The sequence below is a fragment of the Oxyura jamaicensis genome, chromosome 6 (assembly GCF_011077185.1).
Source record: "Oxyura jamaicensis isolate SHBP4307 breed ruddy duck chromosome 6, BPBGC_Ojam_1.0, whole genome shotgun sequence".
NCBI lineage: Eukaryota > Metazoa > Chordata > Aves > Anseriformes > Anatidae > Oxyura > Oxyura jamaicensis.
This window is the reverse complement of record NC_048898.1, coordinates 27,895,947-27,923,272: the sequence shown is the minus strand read 5'-3', so window position 1 is coordinate 27,923,272 and position 27,326 is coordinate 27,895,947. Positions and strand designations below refer to the sequence as shown.

Here is a 27,326-nt window from a genome sequence, read left to right as displayed (position 1 = left end):
CAGTCCCCAAGATCAATAGAATTGGAGAAAAGCAATAATCCTCTGCTCCACCCCCTGCACTTCCCCAGACAGTAAATGTTAAGCAAATATTCCCACAATTTACTGAAAAAAAAAAAAGGAAAAAAAAGTCCATGAAGACTAGCTTTAACCCTAAGGGGAATCCAAACCCTTAGGGAGCTACTTTAAAAATACTAATGGAGAAAATGAGGAATTATAATGAATATATGTTAAACATTTCCTGACTTGGAGCACTTACGGTGCTATCGATCTCACCACAGCAGTGACAAGTCTGGGAGCAGGGAGCACAGAGACTCATCATCAGATAAAAAGCTGAAAACAGAGTCACATTCTTTGCTTGTCACTGAAGCACTAATACCGAGAGGGTGTGGGAAGCCAATTTACATACAAAATTGGGAGTCACATAGCTAATGTACTCAGAATTGCCTCTCAGGCTACATTTCACTGACTGAGGGGTCTTTTCCTGTAGCCACACACTTAGAAAAACTGGGTGATTGTGTTCCTCAGCCACTCGCTGTTTTTCCATACCACTGGAGTATTATTCTGAGTTCTGCAGAAAATTCTAATGTATTCTAATGAAAATTGGCCAGCCCATCTTCTCATCATTTCAAAACCTTTAGAAATACTATTTACAAGGCACACAATTGGAAAGCTACACTGAATAATATATAAAGAACACATTTCTTTGAATTTCACAGCCTTTTGAAGGCAAAAATTTGACAGACTGAAGGATGTTATTCTGCCATGTAGCACACCAGATGAAGAGCCCTGTAAAGTTTTCTTTCTTTCAAGCACATCCACCTCATGGAAGTGGATACCTGGCAGTGCCATTATGTTATACTTTTATATATATATATACATATATACATATATATGTACACACATAAATACAGCTGTTTGGTTTTGTTTTTCCCCAGAAATCCTACCCTACCCTGTAGCAATGGGAATTCCAAGGCACTGCCCACAAGACATGGGGCTGCCTTCCCTGAAGATGAAACACAGGACATGATCATGGCCAAGGTGTTCCATCCTCCCTGTCTCTGAGAAGGACTCAAGAGCACCGTGAGTGATTGCACAGGGACAGGGAGGGTTCGTCCCAGAGCAACACCTGCACTGGATTAATCATTTCCCTTTCTCGTCAGTCCCATCAGCCTTCCTCTCCTCCTCACTCAGCAATGAGGCACAGAAATCAGTTTAGGATGAGCACATAGTACTGTACATTTAATTCCACATTTTCAGGAAATTCCTCAACAGTGCTCTCTGTTAATAGGTGTATCATTACCTGTGTTTTATTCCCACTGTATAAATTAGTCATAATATACCATCTGTTTCCCCCCTTGTTCAGCAGCTAGTATATATTACTATGTGCAAGAGCATCAGTGGGTCCTTTCAGGGTGCAGATATATTCATAGTGATCTTTTTGACTTATTCACTTGTAGAAAAATATAATTCTCCCCTTTCAAGGATGATTGTTATAGTGTGCTTCTTCTGAGAAAGTAGAATTTTTATGTTAACCCCTGCAGTAGTCTTAATGCACATTGCGTATAAGGTATTTAATGTGCACAGCTGGTGTGACCATTTTAAAAAATTAGGGAGAAAATAGCTTCTTGGTTTTCAATTTCCTCCCCAAAAGAAAAAAAAAAAAGGCACATTTTGTTCTGCTCTAATTAGTATGTGTGCCAGTGCATGACTTCCAAAGCAGGCAGATGCTGTGAATGAAGTGTAATGTAGATTTTCATTAATCTTCTTTGGCACAAGACTTTTCTTCTGTTATGTGTATGCAGGAAGTAATGACTAGAGAAGATGAGCAATCACAGGCAGTTCTAACCAACCTAAGCTTGCTTTTGTAAAGGGGAAGATAGGGTCACGAAGAGTATGGTTACCTCAGGGTACAACATTTCTCTGTTTCTGTTTTGTCAGTATAATGAAGGTTTGGGGATAATTCCTTTTTAGTAATAATGCAAAAAAGATAAGGCACCTCTAAAGAAATTAAGTATCAATATACTGAATAATGCATGTACTTCAAAGAGCTATATGGCTGATCCAAAAGAAAACCACAGACACGTTTTCCTTACAATAGGCAGAGAATTAAAAATTGTACTTCCTGAAATTGTATTGATTTCTGGTACAAAAATAATAAAGAGGGGTTTCCCATCTTGCTAAAACTATCAATTAAAGCCTATCAATAAGTAGTTCTAGAATAAAGTTGGAATTACTTTCATATTTTCTCACCTCAATTTAGAGACATTCTTGATAGTTTTAAATATGGCTAAAGAAAAAAAAAAAGTCTGCTTGGGGCAAAGACTATGGATATTTCTTATTAAATAGCCTAGCAAGGTTATTCTACCAGTGAGTCAGATTCCATCTTTGATGCAAGTCTATGTGCCACAGAAAGAACTGAAGATGCTGCAGGCTCATTTGCCAGCAGCAGAAAGTGCTGCTTTCTTGTTAAGAAAGGATTGACAGAGGGAGTGAAAGTCAAATATAAACTACTCTTCAGAGATACTTTATTAATTATGAACACATACGGATGATAACATTTTCTCAAATTTTTTTTTGCATTCAATACAATTTAATACAAAAAGAAAAAAAATAAAAAATCTGTTCCTTTTAGGGATCATTGCTATTATTACCTTTTGCTTTACCGCAGTCCCTTTCATGTCTTTCCTTCTTCTCCCAAGAGACAATTGCTGATTCCCTCTGCACTCCTTCTGTTCCTTTGTGAGCTCTGCCTCTTACACTTTCCTATGCTTATAAGAAGAGAGGTAGCAGATTACTGGTCCATACATTACAATTGAGAATTAACTCCTGAATGAGAGTAATGGGACAGGGAAAGTCATACTTCCTCAGAGATGTTGGCTTGGGCAAACACTGTTGCTCAGCTACCTGATTTCCACTTTCAGAAGAATCTTTCTTCTTCGTATGAGGTCTAAAATGCAGCTTCTTCCATAAAAGTCTCAACTTTGTCTTAAATAAGAGGCAGACCTGTAAACATATTATGTGGGTTAGCTCCAGGGTGAAAATGGGGTGTTTGATGTCTATGTATAGGAGAAGTTAAATAAATAAATCTTCCTGCAATAACAAAGTCATTAATTAAAAAAAAATAATAATAATAGACTTCTATTTACTGTGTAAGTGAAATCATGAAATTAAGAAGATTACAGAGTAATAAATACACCGTACAGAACATTGGTTTCAGGAAGAGCACAAGCCAAGAAAACCAAATGAAAAACGTGTGCCATCATTTCAGATAATATATACAGGACACAAAAATAAGTTCTAACACTTGAACTGAAAGAGATACTACTTTCTGACCTCTTTAGAAAGAGATAAGCCCAGTAAGCAACAGTACAGAGGTTTTCATGTGCCCTAACCAAGCATTAAAAAAGGAAAGGAAGAAAAAGTGGATTTAATCTAGTCTATGTATTACCTTTTCCAAAAACAATGCAGAATAAAACAAGATATTTTTTTTTCATAAAACAGCAGGCATCTTAAATGGGGAATATTCTAGGAAACAGGAATGAAAACTTACATTTAGGAAATGTACTTGCTTTAGGACACAGGTGTTATGGTGGTGGGACTAGACTAGATGTTATGTTCCCTGGAAATAGCACAATTCAGAGAGGTTACAGTGTACCTTCCATTTTCACTTTACAGAGTAGAATCATTGCAACTAAGTTTTCAGGCATTAGATAGTAAGTACAAGTACCTCACTAAAGTCAGAGGGTCCCATTCTATTCTTAGGCTTCCAGCCTTCTGCATAGGAACAACCAACCACTTAGCCAAAAAAATTTGTCGGAGCATCTCATGAACACTTTTGTCTAAATGTGTATTTCTTAACTATAAAAAACAGTGGAGAGCTTCAGTTTTTGTTGGTTTTGTTTGTTTCTACATGAAATTCTAGAGACTGGGGATTAACAAGCTGATATAGGGAAGAAAGCTGGCAAGCTGTCAGGCCTCATATCTCATCTATTTCTATTTCCATTGTTCTAAAATCTCAAAAAGATGCTACCTCTCTCCATTGGTTTTGGTTGTACCCTTAAGAGAACCAGCAGTGTGACTGCAGGAGTTGAAATACCACTTACTGCCCAGGTTGTGCAAACATGCTAGAACCTGTTGTGTATTGGACTCTCCCTCTAATTTATCATGACCTTTGTCATCATACCCGTTTACTTTAAGAATTTAAATCCTTGTTTTGATTTTTTTTAAAAAAAAAAAAAAAAAAAAAAAAAGGTATTCACAAGTTAAAACAAAGCTATAATTTCTCTTGTTCATCCAAACAGTTAAAAAATATCACATTACACCTTGAGCTCTTTTGCAGCTGTGTTATTGTATTAATTACTGTAAATCTGGCCTTGTTTGCAACAGGACACCATGGCAGAGCAGATGACAGTTCTGATCTCTGCCCTTAAATGTTTTGTTAAGGGGCTCCTATGGCTTTCTTTATATTTTTTTCCCCAGTATGCGTCATTATGTTAATGTATTAGTGGTTCATTTTCAGGCATATAGCTATGTCTGTTCACCTATGCATATAAATCTGCCAGTTCCATGAACACAAAGTTAACATTTCATTTAGATCCATAAATCAACAGGAACTCACCTGACTCTATCCAAATGAACGGACTACTCAAGCTCAGACAATTTATGTAATAGTTGAAGACAAAAAAAGAACCCTCCACAGAAAGAGCTCACGACTTTCCTGTAAGCCCTTTCACTGGCATCAGTAAATCTACTCAAAAAAACATGGTAAGTGAGACCCATTTCATAATTCAGGTATTGGAAAAACACTGGCTAACGGCAGTAGATCCATGAATGTGCACTTTAGCTTTAAAGCTATTTAGAGAAACTATTGATTCAATAGATTATGCTGAAACAGAATACACTGAGGCTGGATTTCCTGTATATGTATCTTACCACACCAAATATGATCTAAGAAATTAATCAAAGCAACAACAAATGATTTGGTTTAGTTAGATGTTTGAGCCTCCTATGCTGCTGTATTTCATAAACAAATATGAAAGTGGATGAACACAAAGCTACCATACATCTACAAGGAAGTAGTTATAAAGGAATATTCTTGCTCTAAGGCTGACACAGGGTGGAGTATTTCTCTAGCTCAGATAAACAACAATCCTTCAGCTGCAGAGAAAATATATATATATATATATATATATAATCTCCACCCTACAAATAACCTTTGTTTCATAAAAAGTAATATGTAAGAAACCTTACTGAGTCATGAGAGAGTTCTACATGAGTTAAAAGCTGAGAGAAGCTAAACCAAGAGAGAAGGAGTGAGGTGGGCAGGCAGGAAGCAAGCAGCACTTGAAAGCAGACCGGCACTTTGACAGCCTCCCTCTTGCAGGAGTATTTTGAATGATTCCAGTTGTCATTACCTTAAGGAAGTTTTCACTTTGATAACATAAATATTAAATGTTTTAAGGATGAAAGTGGCAAAAGATCTGGCTTGAGTTCTTTTTTTTCTTCCACACCAAAGCAGCAGTCATTAAATAGACTGCTCGCAGGCTACAAATAGATAAGTAAGCCTGCCACGCCGTGACCTTAGAAATGACTAACTGTGGATTTCATTCATGTAACGCCAAACTGAGCTGTTACAACAGCAGCTTTGACCTTTTCTGACTTCAAATATTTTGGCTATGAAGCCTCTTTAGGGTGTTTCACATAAAAATGTTGTTAATAGACCAAGAAAAGGAACCACTAATCAAACAATTAGGATTAACCAACCAAACACACAAAAGCATGACAAAAACATGTCACATGTATACATTTATCTGTATTTAAAATCCCATTAGGAAAAAATTATTTTAAAGGTTCATCACTAGCTTCAATTTTAACGTGGTATTTAGGCTAGGCAACAACGTTCAGCAAGTAGTGCATTTATAAGGGGAACAACATCAGAACAACACACAGTTCAGTTCTAATAAATCTCCCCTGAAGAGCTCACTAGTTCAGTAACTCAGGCCTTTTTGGAGATGAGTGTGAGATTTAGCAATTGTATGGTATCTGAATGTTACTTTCCACCGGAAAGCTGAAGAAAGAATTACGGTATTTAAAAATGAAGCAGAACCTAAAAACAGATGAAAGAGCTCTCTGGAAAAGGAGAATCCCATGCAGCCCATTCACTGAGCTTCTCTCACCACCTCATGCAACCTCAGCCCCTTTCTCCAGGGTAAGCTGATAGCACAGCTCTGCTGTGAGAAGAGAGTTACTGAGGAGAGCTGTTCCCATAAAAAATAAAGCAGAGTGCAGAAAGCAACAAAACAAATGAAGCTCTCAGCATCATGATTCAGGGTAGGGCGAGTGGATGGAAGAAGCTTGGAAGGGAATCCTGGTCCCCTGGAGGGGGAAGTGCGGACAGGACACGGAAGGTGCCTTGAATACAACTTGGGCAGGATCAGCTACCACAGGCTGAATCCACCTTCCCTGAAGAACAGCACCACCTCAAAAGCTGATTCTGTTGCCCTCGGTGGCTGAGGGGACTGTGGGGCAGAAGTTAGCCTAGCCAAGATGAGAGGTGTAACCCAGAGCACCCCAGGCACAGGTAAGGTGGGAAGCGGGGGACTGGTCCTGGGGTCAGAACAGTCCAAGAAATGTTAAAAAGGATTCCCAGGGCTGCCCATCACCACCTGAGTTTCATTTCCCTTGAGACAAGCCAAGGCAAATTTGTGCCTGGCAGAAGAAGGGTCGTAACTCAAACACAGCAACCACAGAGATAAGAAAGCTCTCCCACCAGAAATCTGAGCACAGGAGTTAAAGAATCAGAGGAGTAAGAAATCACACATATCTCACAGATTTGCAGCCTTGTTCCTGCAGCCAGACCAACCGGTAGGAACCCACTGACTGCAACAGAATCATGATTTTGCAAACAATAAAAATGAACAGAAATTTGTGCTGTGAAGGTGTAAAGAAAATGCAAAATGACATTTTTTTATAACTCAAAGGTAATAAAGTTACCATTCAAGCACACAGAATGATAATTTATCAAAGCCCTGGCCCCAGCTGGAGAATTCATGACTTCTGGAATACAAACAGTAAAATCCTTAATGAGACAAGCACTGTGGATAAAACTGCTGCTTCAAAAATACCCTAAGCATCCACAGTTACCCAATTAGTTATCTGGCAGGAATGTGAGCACATTTCCCCATTCAGCTCTACAGAGGAAAAATAAATATTTAACATTATGTAAACTCAGTCACTGACTGATCATTAAACATTACCCGAAAGAAACAGGAATATCTTATAATAAACTCACCCATATTTTTTCTGTCCTTCTCCACATCTTTGTGAAGATTTAAGAGCAAAAGTCAGATTTAAATTAAGAGCTGCACGTTTTCACAAAATAGCTTTGTGTGTTTATTGTCTACACCAGAGTACTGCAAATAGCTATGCCTAAAATATAGTTTATGTGTGAGGAAAACACACGTGATGCTGAACATCCCTACATCTCCTGCAGGGTTTATTTGGGAGCTAGGGAAAAATATTTTGCTTCTCTCTGAAGTGCAGCTTTGCTTCTCAGAGGAAAAGGACCATTTCACTTTTGCCCCTCCTGCCCCACACCTAACCAAGGAGACACCACGAAGCAGTGGTAGGTCATGAAACATGGGGTCAGGTCACACACTGCTCGACAGCTCTGCCTATGCCCATCCAGCAACTACTGGGTCGCCAAAAACGGGTGGCTGCCCTGTCTCTTTTCCACCAGCTGTCAGCATGGCAGCCTTTGGTGAGTTCACAGCAATGACAAGCTGCTCTATTTCTCATTAAATGTCCCCACAGCTTTTCAAATTGTTGATCTGTCAGCTCTGCTCCTCAGGAAGAGAGTTGGTGTATCATTAGTGGCTGGCTGCTGCAGAAAAACAGGACTGGAACACCCCTTCAGCATGTACATGACTTAAAATGCTGAAGTTTTCAGGACACCAGCTTCTCGGTTCAAGAATAAAAAACATTCCAGGTGAAACAAAGCACAAAGAAACGATACCAGAAGGTCACCACATACCCCTGGAATCGGCTCCTACAGCCACGGGCTACACTCGCTGTGCCCCACCACTCACCTCCAGAGCCTTCCTCTCGCCAGCTTTGCAGGACTAGGCTTGCATGTGTGCTCTCTGCCAGCAGATCCTGTCATGCTGAAACCAAAAGGAGCAAAACTGTGTGGAGGTGAAATGAAAATAGAGGTTGTTCTAGTCCTAATTCAGTATGGTAAGTCAGAGCGACCATCTGCCTCTCTGAACCAGCCATGCCACTGCTCCCCTCATTGCGACAGCTAGTGTAACCTCCTCACAATCCCAGAGGAATTTGCTACTTAAGGCATTTTTTGTTTCTTGCATAGCATCCAGAGCTTTTGATTAATCATATGGTGATTAATTACCTGCACTCTTTATGGTTTGATTTCAGCAGAGCAATCAGCTCCCCATAGCAGCGCATTCCCAGGTTCTGACGGAGGCCAATTTTCTGTCAGTAGATGTATGTGTGGCATCTTCCCGTGTACTTTCCTCAGAGGGTTGGATTATGGCCTTACGGCACTTCCACAAAAGCGGTAAAAGTTAGCCTGTTAACACACCAACACGCTGCAGTCAGCGCCACGCAAAAAGACATGTTTTAAACATGTATTAAAATTTACATTTACTTTCCACAAATGTTATTGAATCAAGAGGTTGAACCAACAACATTTATTGCTGGATAATAAATATGAGTGGCTTACCTGGCCAGGCAATGCATTTAGAAAGCAAAGCTGCCTTATATACACACATTTATTTTAGTTAATAATGTAGAATACACACCTTTCTCCTCAGCAAAGCTCATATTTTATAGCAGAGACTTGTATGATCGAAGACAATAACAAAATATGCATAAATAAGACGTACTAAGGCAGAGAAGGTGGTACCGTGTTCAGGTAGGGAGCCTATTTTAGCGCAATCAGAACTCTGTTTTACAGGTTTCTGAAATTTGTTCTAACCCCAAATGTTCTTTCTTTCTGACCAGCATGCATTTAAATATGCACGAACACATTTCTATACTCTTACCTGGTTTGGAGGCTTAGGGGTTGGAAAAGTATAGCATCTCTTCATGTGTTAGTTCCTAGTCATGAGTTACAATTTTTGTGAATTAGCTGTTGGAAGCAGCTCCAGAGGGAAGCAACTGTTCTTTCCTCAGTGTTTAAAAACAAAACCATAAAACTTAAAATGGAGGTTACCAAGGATATTCCTATTAAAGCTATTGCCTCACTGAAATTTTACCAAATCAATACTTTTTATTTCTTTCATGCCATTTTCCTGATTTAGGATTGCAGAACTAGAGACCCTGTATCATCCGTAAGTTTTAGGGGGGGTTATTTTATTTGTACGTACAGCATCCAGGACTCTTACACAGAGACGCTTCCTCAATCTATGCCTGTTCACTTGGTGCCATTTCCTGAAGATTTGATGTAGTATTTGAGAGGAGACATTGCCAGGGTAATTTTAGAAGTTTCCCTGGTAACCGCTGCTGACATCTCTAACTCAAAATTTAAGACTACAGCTCTCTGTATCACCCTTAAATGGCAAACTGCCTTCTATCAGTTGGGCTAAGTGTTGTGGTTTAACCCGGCTGGCAGCTAAACACCACACAGCCGTTCGCTCACCCTCCCCCCTCCCTCTCTGGGATGGGGGAGAGAAACGGGAAAGTGAAGCCTGTGAGTTGAGATAAAGGCAGTTTATTAAGATAGAAAATAATAATGATAATAATAATAATATGTACAAACAAGTGATGCACAATGCAATTGCTCACCACCCGCTGACCGATGCCCAGCCCAACCCCGAGCAGCCGGCCCCCCACCCCGGCTAGCCACCCCTATATATTGTTTAGCATGACGTCAGATGGTATGGAATACCCCTTTGGCCAGTTTGGGTCAGCTGTCCTGGGTTTGTCCCCTCCCAGCTTTTGCTGCACCCCCAGCCTGCCCGCTGGCAGGACAGAGTGAGGAGCTGAAAAGTCCTTGGCTTAGTATAAGCAGTGCTCTGCAGCAATTAAAACATCAGCATGTTATCAGCACTCTTCTCATCCTAATCCAAAACATAGCACCCTACCAGCTACTAGGAGGAAAAATAACTGTCCTAACTGAAACCAAGACACTAAGGAACCTCACAAATGAAAATTCAGCTTCCTGGGCTGCTCAGAGAGTTAAGGTGCCTGCCCACAGAGATTTCTTTCTCTTAAAGAAAGCTCCCCTCGCCATCCCCCATCTGCAAGAAGGGAAAAGGTACAGACAACACTCTCGGGAGGTGATTCAAAGAAAGAAAAGTGAGACTGGAAAGAGGTAGGTGCTGGAGAGACTGCAGCTAAGAGACATGAGGAAAGGAAAGAAGCTTTCAGAAGCTACAGCTTATTGAAGGCAACAAGAACCCCTGGAAAAATAAGTTGGCACGAAAGAAACCAAGAAGAAGTCAGGGGACAACAGTATTTCTAGCTCTGTTTTAAATCTTTAATTGCTCTTTCTGTACATTTTTGGGAGGATGCTCATCTCTGCACGTCTGGAAGGAAAAAGAAAAGTGAAGAGAGGGTCACCACGAGGTGCTATTAGTGGTCCCCTATTACTCTCAGTGCTTTATCTCTGCTCAATCCTGCCTGCAAAAAGCACAAATAGTTCAATATTTTCTCTTGATGACCCAGGTCTAAACTAGACAGACAAATCTATCTCCTTTATTCAAGCAACACCACAGCCCAGCAGCGCATCACAGACATCCAGCATTCCTCCTCAGCTAAAACGGAGTTCAGCATTTCCCACTCACAAACCTTTCCCACTAGTTCCTCTCCTCTTCCCTGTGCCCACCACCACCTCCCTGCAAGGCACTGGTGACTGCTAGTGGGTTGCCTTCTTGTTTGTTCTTACAGACAGCAAGGCCACGTCTGTCTGTTGCACATGACTTTAAGTAATATCCTCAAGAAACAGCCCTCCCAGACCCATCTAAATCCTGCAGTCCCTTTCCATGACCTTCCTGTTGTGAGCTCTTCCCACTCCTACTTACCCCAGAGGCTCATCCTATTCAGATGCCCAACTATTGACCAGTGGTGCTGGGACACCATGAGCTCTATGGAGCAGGGACCGTGTTTTTGGTCTCACATCACTCAGCACCAAGTGCTTTGAGATCCTGGTGCACAGCAGGCTCTCACCCTTATAGTGATCACAGGGAATGAGAGACAGAAAGTGAAGAATGGATACTGAGACAGTAATAAAGAACCAGGGGGAAAAAATCACTTTGAAGAGTAAATGTTGCCTTGTCTTAATTTTCCCACCTATACGATTGCACCCTGCAAGACATCTCTGAGAATGTATTTTCCTCTCGAAAATACATTACTACTTTAACTCCTCAAGGACTGCAGTGCTGTGCATCAGCACACGGTGCCTAAGGCACAGTCAGGTGTTGGGACATTTCCCAGGCACTGCGACCAGTGCAACTCCACCGCTTTCCTCTCATCCTTCGACCCTCTGGGAGTCAGGTTCCAGCTTCCTCAACACAGATTCTCATTCCCTCTCTCTCTCCCTCCCCCTTTGTGCAATGCCTACCGTGACCAAAGCCCTGATTTTCTTTTTGAAGGCTACCATGAAGCCTTCAAAAATAATAGGATAATTATAGGAAAAAAAAATAATAGGAAAAAATAAATAAATAAATGCATATTAACAAGAACAATGTAGCTAAGGACAGCATAATTTAAGAAAAGGCTGGAGAATACCTGCCAATTACCCCTATTGAACAGCAAAATCTATGGAGTGTGGTGCTCATTAAGGTGAAAAGACACAGGCAAAGGGAAATCCAGCTGTTACGGCCCTCACAGCAACAACAAAAGGCAAAACATAGTGCCAAGGGGAAAAACAACCGTGCATGGAAACCACTGAGCAGGGAGAAGGGGAGAGCTAGAAAGCTGTGAGCCATTATGAACAGAAAGTGCTGAGTCAGGGAAATAATCCTGCTACAAGAGAGGTCGTGAGGAAATGTGCTCCGGGCTGGGGCCCTCCTGCAGAATTCACAGCAGCAAGGGTGCGTGAGAATCCCTCACAGCACAGATGAGCTGTAACTACTGCATGGGAACAGGTAGGAAAGGGATTGTGATGGTCAATGGTTGGGATTTTCAGAAAGCTTTTACCATCGATGACTTGGGGTCCTTCATTGTCTTTACAACCAGGGTTACTGACAGTTTCACCCACAGATCCAAACACACGAGGAACACAGGAGGGATTAGGTTTTGTTGGTGTACCTGTGCTGAGCAACTTTCCTGACTGAGAAGCAGGCAATGTCTTCATGGACAAACATTCCCCCTCTAACATTTCCAAGCCATGTACCGTAGCATCAACCTTTCAGCACTCTTTCAGAATCTTTTAACACATTTTTTCTTAGATGACTAGAAGGGAAAATGTGCTTTCCACTATTATTACATTACTGTGCCTTCCTTCCATCAGCTCCTTTATTTTCTAACTGCTTTAACATGTTTGAGAACAAGCAGTGCATAGGAGTGCAACTCACACTTTAACAGACATTCATAAATTTAGATTTGAATTGCACTGCTGGTGCCATGCTGTGCAGCTGCTGTGAGGAAACTAGGCCAGGATAAGGTAGAAAAGGCAGAAAAGAAGAGCCTTTCTCTAACAGCACTGTCAGGTGCAACTGACAGGTCAGCATCTCTGCTTTCTGAGCATCTACGAAGGGACAAGAAAAAAACCTTCAGCCTAGATATGTTCCAATCTTAGTGTAAAAAAATAAAAACAAATGATTGTTCTCTACGAGAAAGTCTCATCTCATCACGTGAGCTGCATGTGGTATAACTGGGATGGAGCACGGGAGACCTACCCCAGTGACCGGTGTCACTGCCAGCCACCTCCTAACTCATTTCTTCCCAGGAAAAATCTGCTGACGCCTTACCACCTCACTGGGTGACATCCTTACTTAGCATTTGCAAACTCTGCTCATATCCCCACGGAAGAGGTGCGATACACGTCACATTACAGAAGAACAGTTTTTATGTCTGTACTCCTTCAAGAGGACAGGCAAGGAGGAATTGCTTATGGAATAATTTCTTCACAAGTTCCTCCTTTAAAGAAAATAATACAAGACAGACTTAAGTTTCATCTGCATTTGGACCACAGAAATATTAAAGGATATTTAGCTGAAACATTTTAAAGAATGCCAGAGCCCTTCCATTTAAGCTTTACCTCTAATGAAAACAAGACAAAGGACAGGGTTCACTGCATCAGAAGAATTCCTGTTAAAGTGCAAAATCCTTCTCAGAAACGGAGCTTCAGAAAGCAATGTGCTTTGAAATAACATCCTCAATTACGCTTTACAGTTCTAAGCTAAACAGGATTGCAGATAACATGTACTTCCAACCAGCAAAGCCTAAGGATAGGCTGATTTAAAGTAACTCCAACCAGTAAGCTGCAGAGATCTGCCTCTGCTGGAAAGACTTCCCTGGGGGCACTGGACTTTCTTTTTGAACTCATTTTGAACTAACACCAATGGGATAACTTTCCTGCATTCCTTCCTTATAACCACATATAAGCAAATGGGAGACAATGATAAGTTAAATTCAATTTTTTTAAGCACACAATGCTGAACTATAAACTAGTCAGAAATTTCTTAAACTACTTGTAAACAAACAAACAAAAGTCCCTTCTCCTGTCCTAAGACAACAGCATACATTTCCAATTAGCATGTGTATGTGAATCCTAAATTACATTGCAAGTAACATTTCAGCTTAGTGACAAGAGCCAGAGGCCAAGTGGCTTGCTGCAAATCTCGGCTCAACAAAGTGAGCTGTCGAGCTTAGTTTCTGTTGGACCTCACACCTTTAAACATCACCCTGGAATTTATTTCCTGTCCTCATGATATACCTAGTTGTTGTTGTTGTTTTGGTTGGTTGGCTTATTTTATTGAAGCTTGGAAACACATGGAGAAGTAAAACTTACTGACTGCTGTGGATACTGCCATTGTCTGTGAGGGAACACTACTGTTCCACGCCAGTGCTGCTCCACATCCACATGCCCAAATCTATTCTAAGTGAACTAAATGCCTCAACAATTGCTTTAAAGCAAAGCTTGGCACCCTTGTGACCAGGAGTCAACAGTCCTGAGGCTGGAGTTTGCTTCTTAAATTAAAGCATAATAATATCTTCATTTCCATGGCTCACCCTTTCTGACACGTACCTGGGCAAATAGATGAGAAAGAAGATGAGCTGCAAAGTATTAAGTAATACTCAGAAGAGCCCGTCAATGATGCATGCTTATGACACTGACAGTTCCTCAATTAAACATCAGAGTTTTGACCCGGAGAACTTATGTGAGTTCGCAGTTTCTCGTTTCCTTCTGACTTCAGCCTGCAACAGATTGTGCAGATGTGCAAGTTTGATCAACCAAAGACAGATAACTTCTAATATGATAGATTTTTTAAGCAAAAAAATAAATCTTCCCATCTCCTCACACATTTTTAGTGTGTACCCTTATGCCTAGTACATCTTGTGCCCTTTGATAAGATGCATCCTTCCAGCAGAGTTAATTTTGATCACCTACGCTCAGCCAGCTGCGTGGCAGCTTTCAAGCTCTGCTCCATCAGCCTGTAACCTTGACAGACCTGCCAACACACTGACCACCCCGGCGTGACAGAAACATGAAACTCGAATTAAGCACTTGTGACTCAACAGGACCCCGGTTGGGAGCAATGCCTTCGCTGGCAGTTGAGCCACAGATCAGCAGTTCACGGAGCCAAATGACCAGAGTATTCAGCAGCACGCCTACAAATCCTCCTCTCTCAATCCACATTAACCCACGCTTTGGAAAAGCTCCCTGCTAACCCTGGGAGATTACCGACAGGTTTATTTCTCCAAGCAAAGGTTTCAAAAGACAAATATTTTTTCCCTCTTTCAGATCATTCTTTGATATTCGCTTTCTTGTTAAGGCTTTCCATATTCATCAAAATAACGAAAACAGCTGCGCTTGGTTTGAGCTCCCTTATTTACCTTTCAGATCATCAGGTCTGATGCTTCTGCTGCAGTCGGTACAGAGCACACGTTTTGGAGGCAAGAACCGAGTCTCTGCAGTCATGCACCACAACACGCATTTTAGGTTCAGTAACTCCTCTCTCAGTTGATCAGAGGCCGATAGATTGACTCGCTTAGAAATAGTATTGTAATGTATTTAAAACAGATTCTAACAGAGAGAAATCAGGCTAATTCGAAGAGGTGTTCTCCCTGGGTCAAGTAAATCTCCAGCATGGAAGAGGAAGCACGCTGTTTGGCTTATGTATAATTGAAGAGTTACTGGCTTGACCTTATTTTAAAGTGAACACCGAAAAAAAACATTTTCCTCTCTGAGGAATTAAATACGCTACCTTGAAAGCTGAAGATTTCATTCCCCCAGTCACCCTCTTCCTTAAAACAGCCACAGCATCCTCAGCAATTACTCCGTGCGCCATCAGAAGGAGCCCCAAGGGTACTCCCAGTCTCTTGTAGAGCTGAGGTCTTGGTAAGTGCACTGCACGAAGTGCAAGAGTAAGCTTGAGTTTCAACTTTGTTGGTTACCTACTGCATTTTATCTACACATTTATAAATACTTAGCCAGAGACTAAACAAATAATCACGTAAATAAATGTACCAATTGAGCTTCCCAAAACGTGCAACTGGACTTGACCCGGTACCAATAAAACCACTTTCCTGGCACTTCTGTAACACTGTTGAGAAAGAACACAGCTAAGTGCTATAAAAACTCCTCAAAAAGCCAAAGCACTTTTTTCCAGCCTTGTACTACACCAGTGTTTTCAGACACTAGCCATTTTTCTTGATTTACCAAGAACTCCCAGTTGTTTCTCCCACACAACAATTAGCTGCTTGCTCCTGGCCAATCTTTTCCTTCCTCCGGACTGCAGTCAGCAGCATCCCTAGGCTGCGAGTTTGCTTCATAGCCTTGGGCCAGTTATGAAAGCAGCAGATTGTTGCAGGGAGAGATAAATGATACCAAGGAGCAGAAGGGCTCGGGGAAGGCTTTCCAACTTTGAAGAAAAATAAGCATGCACACATGCTCCAGAAGCGAGGAGAGAAAGGCTGTGCCTTTCCTACACAGGGCGATGAGAAAGGCACGCCGGGAGACAGGCAGCCCTGGAGTGCCCTCTCCCTGGGCCAGCTTCATCTTACGTGGGAACATCCACAAAGCAGAGAGTCTGTGCCTGTAACAAAACAGATGCTGTCATGCATTCCCTCTTATATTTTTCCAAACTAAACAAGCTCAGAGAACCAGAAGGGAGAGCCAGAGGAGCTCTCTGAACCACATCTAGTGTGGATGCCAGTCATGGAAAACCGTGGACATTTCAAGAAGTGATGGAAGGGATCAAAATACAGGCCTTGCAATCCCAGAGCAGGACTGACAGAGTGAGCTCCTTTAGCAAAGGAGAGGTGGGAAGTGGGATGTGTACTCTATTTCCACTGATAAAAAGGGACGGCTACAGACCAGCTCAGGCTGTATGAACATGCTCTTCTTTCCAGAAATAACCAACATCTGCAACGTAGCAGAGAACTGACAAAACTGATGCAGGGAAACTGTACAGTTCAACAGAAGTTACACGCTCCTAGCTCTAGAAACAAATCCCCAGCACTCAACGAATAGGTTTATCCATTCTGCACAGATTTTAATAGCACTCTCTAGAGAAATAAATACATTTCCTAGATAAACAATTTTACAAGATAACACTAATTCTATTCTGACATTTTTTGCATTTTCAAGTAGAAAATAGAACTGTTACATATTCATTAGACACACGACAACTCTAAGTGATGTGCAACACCATTTACTCTTTTTTCCCCCTATAAAAACTATTTTTCAATCCATCAGTTTGCATTATTCAAAAAACTGAATAGGTGAAAATGGAATACACAAGGCCTTAATTCAGTGAGTAATAACGTCCATAATTTACTACAACAAGGCAGGAGTCCTCTTACTGAGGTCAGGAGAAATACTGCCATGGTTTAAGTTAGCTATTTTCCTTATATACCTTGCTGGCATTTTCCACCAGCTCTCGCCTGGAGGGAGCACTACTGGAAGATCGTTGTCCCATAGCCCACTCTCTGCTGGTGGTTAACACCACGAGATGTTTGGTCTTCTGCTTGGGTAGCCTCTGCTAAAGGTGCAGAATGCTGTGCTAGGAAATCATGGCTGGAACATGCAGAAGTTGAAGTCAGTAATCACTCAGTGTATGAGCAGCAGCAGCTTGGTGAAACAAATCACCAAGAAATGCCCTCTGTCAAATTAGAGTTTAAAACTAAGAAGAAACTGTACACGAAGCAGCACAGCACAGCAGCAGCTAGGTTTAATGAATTCCGGATAGAATTTTACTGAAAGAGCAATCTGCATAGCAAAGATTACAGAGCATTAATCCTATTTTCTATGTAAATTAGTGTTTGTACACAATGCTCCATTTATGCCGTGAATGCACATTACGTACCTGCAGAACTTGAAATGGTTTTGTTGACCCCCAGGAAAGCTAGCGGAAGCAAGGGACTTGATGTTGCTATACCACTCAGGAAAGAATCAGCTGTGCTAAGGATTTATTGCAATTCAAAATAAACCAAACAAAAATAGTGAAATGTTACTGCCTTTTGAAGGGTGTTGTAGAAGACTCTTTTCAACCACTGAAATGAAAATAAAGGTGTTATTTTTTCCCTCACATCAGGATACAGTAACAGCCTCTATTATGCATTTCTACATAAAAGCTTCTTAAGCCTTGAAATGATGTATTTAAGCTAATTATTTTATGTGCTTAAAGAAACACAAAGTCTAGTAAAAATTGCATCTTTTCCCTTTACCTTTCCTGCTTTACAATACTTAATGTATTTCCTTACATTATTACCTAAAATGAGCTCATCTGTTTCAAAATGTACCAACTGAAATGTGCATTTACCGCCTGCCATTCCTCTTCTAGACCCCCCCCTTTTTTTAAAAAACTATAAAACCATGTTCTGAAGCCACTAAAAGTAGTCTGACATCTGTGAAATGATGTATTTTGTTTTTAATGTACGCACTCAGCTGCAGATCTGACTTCGAAGTACTTAATTCTGAAATATCAGAAATAATCCTATGCCCAGAGAAAAGGCACTGAAGTATGCAGGACTGTGTCTTATGAAAAGGGCAGGGCTAGGAATGGGTCAGATACACATCATTCTTTCCAGTTCTACTTTGTTACCAGTTTTCTTGTCCCCCCAGAAGCTACTTCTTGCTCCACATTTTCCCAGTGCTCTCCTGTACCTGAAAAAGAATTCAAAAGAGTTTTAGGGTGAGCTGTCTCGAACAGCTGGTGAGTTAAGGGCATGCAAAGCAGAAAGGCCAGGCACAGAGCTGTAGCCTAACATGAATAAATCTGCTAAGAAAGGCTATTTTGTAGGCTAGAGAGACGTGTGTGTTTATACTACAAATTCTATTGCCTCATTTCTTCTCCCACCCACATTCGGTTACCAACTTTTGGGACAAACTACTTATGCCCTTCTCCAGCCCAGTGTGAGCACAGCATTGTTTCACTACCCACGACACACACTGCCACGTGATATGGAAAAGTCAGGGAGAGGCTGCTCCTCTGACATGACCCCACTTCTTGGAGTGAGAGGTGAAGAGGGAGAAGGATTCAAGTCCAAGACATTCACACCCATAACAAAATCCTCAGGGTTTCCCTTGCATCCATGTTAACAGTTTCTCTGAACCACTGCAGCATCTCTAACGCTTCTTCAAAAAGAGAATTGGAAAAAATAGTTTCCTTAGTACAACACAATCCTGTATTTTCACTAAGCATTTCTTACCCTGAGCACTGAAAGCACCCACCCCCAGTTACCTACTGCCTTCTTGCCGTGCCTGCTGGACACCTGCATGAGCTTAGCAGCTCTCAGAGACAGCAAGCAAAGATGTGCGGTCTCATCACACGGCGTGAAGACATAAGCATTCCGATAACCCTGCTTGTCTGACATGCTCTTAAGTACTGGTGATTTACTTAATCAAGTCTCACAAAGAGGCGAATGAAACCCCTGGCTATTAGAAACAATGACTGGTTTTTAATAAGGGCAGCAGCTTCGCCTACAGGCTGGCTGAACCCCTTCAGTGCCTACACGGCTTCCCTCTGGCTGCATGTTGTCACGCACTCACCCGTCCACGCGCACGCTCGCTGTGTTTCTCCACGGGCTTTTTAATAAAACGAATGCTGCTGCCAAGCGATTCCTTGGCTCTGCCAGGCAAACCAAGAATGACCCTGGCCATTAAGTTCTTAGAGGCATTCATGCTCAGAATAGCAACTTGATCATGTATTGCACTGAAGATATGAAATCATAAGGCATCCCAAAATTTGGGGAGTTATTCAAAGTTGTTTGACTTTATTTGCTTCTAATAAACATACAAATCAAAAGCAGAACTGCAGGGCAAGATGCTAAATGCTTAGTTATTGATGAAGGAACTCCCAGAATATTTCGCTAATGGCTCAGGCTTGATGAATATATCAAAAAAGAACCTATTGATTTTACTTAAAAACATTTCAAAAGTGCTCAACGTGCTGGCAGCAGAAACACATTATGAAATGCACAGAAAAACTACCGTTTAAAGAAGGAAGAAGGAGACCCAGCCAGGCAGAGGCATTGGAAAGGGATAAATTAGGAAGCCCTTGTCATTCTCATTGACCTAGCCCCAGCACTGGCAGCAGCACCAGGGCCAGAGGAAGGCAGCCTGCTGCTATGGGCTCGAGATCACAACTGCAAATTTGGCGTGGACAACGTTCAAGTCAGAAAGCCGGACATGTTTTTCTAACAGCACTTCCCCCATGAACAATGCTCATTAAAATGACACAAATCTTTACGTCCGTGTCACTGACATATTTTAAGTGGTAAGTCACAGAGACACGTGTGTTTTATGGCCAGAAGAGCATAAAATTCCTATTAACTACCCTTTGCATCTAAAGCACTCTCAGCTGGGCACTCAGTACTAACTTTTCCACTGGTCTCAGGAAAAAGTGCATGTGCATGTTTCCTCTCACTCCAGATAGCCCTTAACTTTGAGATATGAACGTCAGTAATCAAGACCCATGACTTACTTCTGGAAAAACTTAAGTTTTTCTGCGGATAAATCACAATTCTGAATTCTGGTATCTCAGAGACATGCATATTAGGAAGAAAAAAAGAAGTTAAAATGAGAGATTATTTCCCCTAGGTTCCCATGGGAACACAACACTTACTTCCAGATCTGGAAAGTTTCAAGACACTGGGTTATACGCTCATTAAAACATACCAAAAAAAGGTATTAGCGTTTTTCAGTGGCTTCCTGGTTACAACTTACTGGGGCTAATGACTTAAAAGGAAGAGAGCCATCAGAGCACCGGGTTTCCTAGGAAAGAGCACACGCATGAGGCTGTGCACGTAGGAAAGACACGGTGAAGAAGCTGGCTGCAGTTTGAACTTTTAAAAAGATAGCTCAACTGGTTAGGGCTGGCACTTATTTGTGGTCACAAACCAGGCTCTTACTGCATCATCTGTTCATGGCTTTATGCACTCTTTACACTGTACCTTCTAAGGACAGCTCTCTGATGTCTGCCATCGTTTTTTATGCTATCCAGCCATTTACAGCTGCAACCAAGCATACTTCATACTCAACTTCTAAGTGAAATAGCTTCTGAAGTGCTGTACAACTTATCTGGAGAGAAGGTGTTCATTAATTTGAGATGAAGAAGTTCATTAAAGGAAAAAAAAGGTTGAGCTACAGCTGGCGAAAGTCTCCCACTTTTCCAACAGAGGAATAAAAGCAATGAGGGAAATTTTATTTGTAGACTGAAAGTACCATCAATCTTTAATAACACCGTCTACACACCTCATGCAGATTCCTGAACATGCACAACTGTGTTCCCTTTCTCTCCATGCTTTCCATACATGTTAGGACTTGCAGCTTAAATCAGGAGGTCTTATACGGAATAGCAAGAAAGCCATGGTGAGCATTAAACAAATTGCTAAGATCTGAAATGTGCTGGACACTTAAGCACTGTATACAAATGTATCCTGTTAGTAGAAGGATTTCTCAATTGCACTGATTTTTAAAGAAACAAATCCCTGTAGATAAAAGAAGAAAGCTAATAGGATATCTACTGGCTGTTTGTAAAAGTTTAGAAGGATAAATACAGAATATGAGAAGTTATTCAGCCTAGAAGACCACAGGGCTATGGACAATAAGAGAAGGTCTGTTTCAATCAAAGACTTTGATCATCCAACATAAGTGCATGGGAAAATGAAGTTCTCTGCTTTATTTCATTTCTTTAGAAAATAATCTTTCTTCTCTGTTCCTATCCAAAGTATCAAAAAGTACTCCTAAAACAAACTAAAATCTCCCACTGTTCTCTTACCGTGCACAACACTTTTCTTCCATCTCCTAAATCAAGATTTCTCAAAACAGTTACTTCATCCAGTCTACATTTCCCTTAAGTTTTTGTAAGATTATATTAAAGAAGAAAACTGTCTGTTTACTGAACAATAAAATATAAACCCTATCCTCCCACAAAAAAAAAAAAAAAAGAGAGGGGGAGGGCTTCATTAATCTTGCATATACTTCAGTTTCTTATTTTACAGAAAACAAAAAATGCAGCCGTCTGGAAAGGCATCCTGCAGTAAGAAACTTCGGGATATTTATTTCTTTGCTGAAGCTGAAAGCAAAGTTGGAAGTTGATCATTTCACATAATACCAGCACACAGAGCAAGCTGCTTTACGTAAGGTGCAGATAAAGACATAAAATGGAGGGTGTGGAGATTCTAACTGGGAATAAAATGTAACTTCTTTCCAACAATAGATGTAATTAGCTAGCAAGATAACTTACCCTGGAAAGGAGCAAGGCAATTAACGTGGAGTCATTAAATCAAATTTTCATGTCTTTGTAAAAGATACACCCAACAAGATCTAACCACAGCCTGTTGGCTTCACAGCATTCAGTCAGAGTACGAGTCAAGTCTCTGTACTCCAGAACTACAAACTGCAGGCGTAGGAGTGGTACAAAGCCACAGCAGCCCACTTGTCCAGCAGCAGCATAGAACAGCAGCCAGTCCGTTCCTCTTTGATGACATTTCAGTGACACTTTCAAACACAGGGCTTTCTCTCAGATATTACTCGCATCTTTAAACTATTCCTCTTGTTCCACGTTATGACAAGAGGGAAGTAGACCAGCGACTAACTTGCTGACTGGGGACACATATGCAATTCCTCTCAGGATAGTCCATTACACAGATGGAAACCACTAGGGTTCTTTTTAGCACTCTCAAACACCCCTGTCATTTAGCCATTTGGGAAACCCCAAGGGAAGCAGTGGTGAGAAATAATCAGTGCGATGAGTTTCTGTTGAACACATGAACTGCGGAACAGGCCCTCACTGCCCCACTGAGCGACAATGCTTTCAGCAAAGATCCTTCGTGGTGGGTCCCGCTGTTGCCCACCCAGCTTCTGGTCAGCACCAAACCAGTCAGACCCCAGAAGCACAGCATCCTTCCCCAGAAGCACAGCATCCTTCTACCTGATCCACAGGAGACAGCTGAAGCAATACAAGCAACACACAGCAGAAGTAAATTCCACAAGCCCAGTGAGGACCTAACAGTTAGCTGCACTTTGTCAGATCATTACCAATTAGGTCATCATACCAGAATGGGATTTACACACCTGTAATGATGACTGCATCTTTCATAGCACTAGTTACCAGTTAATGGACTCTTTAAACTTGTAAGCTACTTACACTGCTATTTCAGACCTAACCTAAAACATCAACATCTAGTTTTAATCCATCCTGGGTAACATTTGACTGAAAGAACAATCAGCATAGCAGAAACTGCAGTAAGTGGGCACTTCCTGAAATGGATTGCAAGAAAACAAATTGTCACTCCACATTTTTGTACCCTTTAAGCTATCAAAGTCTTATCACCATGGTATTTCAGCGTTTGATTAGCAGCTGTAGAGGAAAAAATAATTTTCTTTGGACCACATTTAGCAATTCCTAAGGACATATATATATATTTTTTTATTGAGGAATTATTAACAACAGCTATGTTACACCCCATAGGTTCTTTAAAAGTTTATGAAGACTTGACATCAGTGGCAGACCAATTTACAGCATGTTACAAGGGAAATAAACAGATCAGTAAACAGCAAGCACTGGATATTTTCAGTGAACGTTCTAGCCCCAGAAAACACAAGAACCATTTTTCTTGCACTGCAGTTTGTCCCAATACAGGCCTGTAAATTTACACAAAAGGCAAGACAATCCCAATCCAATCTTAAAATGTCTCAATCATTCAGTCTTTTTCCTTGACCTAACTTATCACTTATCTTCACAGCTCACAGCAGTTTCTCCAGGATGCTCTGTCTTAAATTTTTTATGAGATGGTTCTCCTGGGAGAAGAGACATGCAATGCTCTAAGGATCGCGCAATTTCATCAATTGTCCATTTGTCTTCATGAAGTGCATGCTCCTCTAGCGTAAATGGCCCATGTTTGGTTCGGGTCAGCTCTTGCATGCTGGCACAGGTAGAGAGTTCTACGGTAGAGGAGAAAAGAGACTTTAGAAGAAGTGCATGGACAAATTTAACTATTTGCAACTCGCTTAAAATGTACTTTTATATGTAGCCTTCCACATTATTCTGCTTAGTTTGAAAAGGCAGTTCGTGAAGATTCACCACTCATTTACATCTTCTTAAGTCTGAGGCAAGGAATTCCTTTGATTTCAGTAGATCTCCACTGCAGTAAGAGTTCAAAATCTGACAGAAAGTTGTCAGGAGGTTTTCCACATTTAAATCACAATGATGAGAGAGAAATAATGACATAAAATAAAAGCAGAACATTCTGTATTCAAGTGACTTAGAAGACCATGTGCTATTTTCCATGTTTTTGGACAAGCATTTGTCTGTGGTTTTCAACATTTTTATCCTGTGCCACTCATCAGGATAATATAAACTAAGACAAGGAAAAATTCAAAATACAAACAAATGCTATGATGGGTTAAATACAAGTAGGACAGAATTACGTAATGAGGGGTTACAAAAGATAACCCCTTTTGTTTGTCAGCAACTGGAACTGACTTGAAAGCGCACAAGTGTACTAAAATATTCTTGCCCATACTTGCAGATGCAGGGGGATTTTTACTGCATTTCATACTCTGAAAAAGCTGGGTAGACTTTATCTTGGTTTGTCTTTAAAGGACTGAACACAACCCAATATGCTCAGGAGAATCTCTGACTTGCCTAAGTACAAATAACAACATTGAAATTCATAGGACTCTCCCACATCACTTGGTTTCTTGATCTGCAAATGTATCACTTAAAAAACACTGAAATGGCCTATCTGTTCTCCATCATGCAGTTTGATATATAGGGCACAAGACAAATAAGCCTGTGAGCAAGCAACACCATTCACAGTAAAAGGAAAGGAGAAAGAAAACACTAGAAAAATCATCACAAATGAAGAAGTCTTTCCAGGAGATAGGGTTTATTATGTGCATGGTAATGTTCTGTGCAATCTGTTTTCAAAATGTGATGAATAATGTTTAAAAAGACAGTATCTTTCTTCTGCTTCTTCTCACCCTTTATCTGAGTTAGCTTTAACATATGGAGGAGAGAAAAAAAAATCCCACCTTGCCTTGCATTTTCTTGCTCAGTGTTATTCCTTGCTCCGTTTTTATCCCCCAGCCCCCAGGGTCCTCCAGCAATTATTTAGCCTTCGTTCCCTCATGCTCCCAAGGAAAATACCCCAGTATATAAAAGCAAGTGATAGCAGTACCAATCTGCAAAATAGCACGTCAGTCTGGTGGCCAGAGATATAAAAAGTTGCAAGATTTTTCTATAAACAGACACTTTCATTCCTTACACCATCACTTTTTTTTTTTCATGCCTACCTTTGCCAATGTCGCTGACCAGGCTCCTGACATAAAAGCCACCGCCGCATTCAACATCTGGAATGTTAATAGCGACATGGTAAACTGCCAGCACAATGTGAAATCTACTTTACATAGAGACCATGCTCCCAAACAAATGTAAAAATGCACTAAGCAAACAACCCAGTGATAAAATATTTATAGGATGCAACATCAATTATTCATCCTGTAACATATGTGCGGGTGAGATTGCTAAGCCAAGACAGGAGGGAAGGCAAATACAATGGCAACCGAACTAACTCACTAGAAATTAAGTACTTGCCATGGTATGTTAATAAATGCTTCAGTTTTATTCATTTTAAAGGTTTCAGATGGTTGTTTCGTATTTCTAATGATGAAACCAAATTATTTCAAGAATAGCCTAAACTGACTATCAATGCTTTTTTAAAATACTGCACGAGTAGCTCCAATAAAAGCTGCTGACATTTCAAAATTCACCTTTAACTTTCCCTGCTCTCTCAGCCCTTCCCTTCCCCCTCTGCCAGTGATGAGCTGCTAGTCACCCAACCATAAAGTAAGGCCTGAAGTAACACAGCACCGAGTTCTGTCGTTCATACCTGCTCATCATATAACATCTGGTCCACCGGAGGACTACGGGTCAAACAGGTAGTTCCTCAACGCAAAAGATTATCCTGACCTCACCTGCATCAAATATTTACAACAGTCTCTTTGGTTTATTTATTAAGGTGCTTCTTAATGTACTACCCATGCTTTTTCATGTATGACAGAAGGGTAGGATCCTGTCTCTGCAACCTAGACAGCCGTCTGACAGTAATTGATGGTGGCCCTTGATGAATTCAGATGCCAGCAGTCTGGGCACTGGGGCAAAGGAACGGGTCAGGTGAAGTAAGGAGACCTGAGAAAGGAGTAGTGAGCTGGAGGCTGCAAAATCATGGACAGATGCAAGTAATCTCCTGGCCAGCCTCTCAGAATTTTCCCTCACAGAAAAGATTACATATAATCAGCTTAACTTAAAACCAAATATGGCGCTTTTACTGCAAAATGAAAGTCTGTGCACACAGGCTCACACTAAAATAAGTAGCTGAGGGAAATGAAACCCATTTCAATATCTTAGTCTCATTCTGAGTGTAAATAAGCACCAACAAACAAACTGGGAGCATCGCTTTATATAATAATCTTTAGCCCTTACCCAGTGTGAACAGTGGTGGCTGGAACTGTTGGAGAGAGAGGCTGTACACTCTTACTGGCCGAGCTGGCTTTGCTTCAACTGCTTCTCCTCTCTTCATCAGGGTTGATAGCCTTTCTCCATCCTTCTTCAAAGCAGAATAGCTGATCAGATAGAGCATGGGAATGCGTTACACTATTGTAACAGAACAAGCTTCCCATCCTCCAGATCCTGTTAATATTGTCCAGCAGCCTACATTTTACCCTTCTAATCCTCTCTAAATGCTCACATACCAAAAAATAAAATAAAATAAAACCTAGCAAGTGCTTCTGAGATCTCCTGGACACAGAATAATCTAATTCACCAGTAGCTATGTAAACCAGAAAACAAAAGACGGTCCTCGATTTACCTCTTGCTGCACGGATTTAAAAGTGTTTCATCACTTAATCTGTAGTTTATGAGAACTAAGGGTTTCTACAAAGGGTACAACACGTGCAGCAAAGCAGCCTCTCACATTCTGCCACGCAGAAGCCTGCAGGACACACTCTGTTTCAGTACTGTGGTGGGGTGAGCACTGGGCATAGCTCAGGCAACACCCGTAATTCTGCCTTGCACCTTTACTCAGCAGAGAGCAGGGTCATTCCCTGAACAGCAACTGCCAAGTTACAGAGCCTTGTTCCAGGGTGTTTAGGACCACTGTAGAATTTAACAGAAAATAAATAAAAAATTCATTGATAACATGAAACTTCATCAAAGCTCCAACTCTGGCCCTGAAAAAAGACGACTGTAGAAAAAGCAAATAAGATCTTGCTCAAATTACCGGAGGGTAATTTGAAAAGGTCACACAAGCAGAACACCTACTGAATGGCTGACCTTACAGGGCTCACAGCGGAACCACAGTAACCGATCCATTGCAAATGCAAAGGAAAGCATGTTAGCTTAAATCACCAGAAAAGCCATCTGTCACAAGCTAAGCACTTGCATATTGCCAGTTACCATGGCTCACCTGACTAGAAGAAAGTTGTTAAGCTATGGAAGCTTAAATCACTAACAATTTATTCATACTCTAAGTTTTCAGAAAACTAATTTGCAGGCATTAAAGGAACTTCCGTGCTGATGTCATTAAGCCTTCCCCTACCCAATAAATAAAATTAAAGCCTTGAGGCTTTCCCTTTTAACTGTAAGACAGGACAGAACAATCCAAGCCCTGCAAAAGCTGCGTAAGACTGCTAC

General features: G+C 41.1%; 1 protein-coding gene and 1 long non-coding RNA gene across 2 annotated transcripts in view; both read right to left on the bottom strand.

The window, feature by feature from the left end:
* Positions 1-22,528, bottom strand: part of LOC118169048 — a 47,467-nt gene extending 24,939 nt beyond the window's left edge. Inside the window, exons 1-4 of the long non-coding RNA XR_004751900.1 lie at positions 21,876-22,528; positions 8,405-8,584; positions 2,905-3,003; positions 2,652-2,768 (exon numbers count right to left, since the gene is read on the bottom strand). This is a non-coding gene — a long non-coding RNA (uncharacterized LOC118169048). The remainder of the gene's footprint in view (positions 1-2,651; positions 2,769-2,904; positions 3,004-8,404; positions 8,585-21,875) is intronic.
* A 497-nt stretch (positions 22,529-23,025) lies between these two features.
* TRUB1 (TruB pseudouridine synthase family member 1) overlaps positions 23,026-27,326 on the bottom strand; it is a 30,541-nt gene continuing 26,240 nt past the window's right edge. Inside the window, exons 6-8 of the mRNA XM_035329985.1 lie at positions 26,118-26,257; positions 24,929-24,985; positions 23,026-23,575 (exon numbers count right to left, since the gene is read on the bottom strand). Coding sequence (XP_035185876.1) covers positions 23,361-23,575; positions 24,929-24,985; positions 26,118-26,257 — 412 coding nt within the window. The 3' untranslated portion in view covers positions 23,026-23,360. The remainder of the gene's footprint in view (positions 23,576-24,928; positions 24,986-26,117; positions 26,258-27,326) is intronic.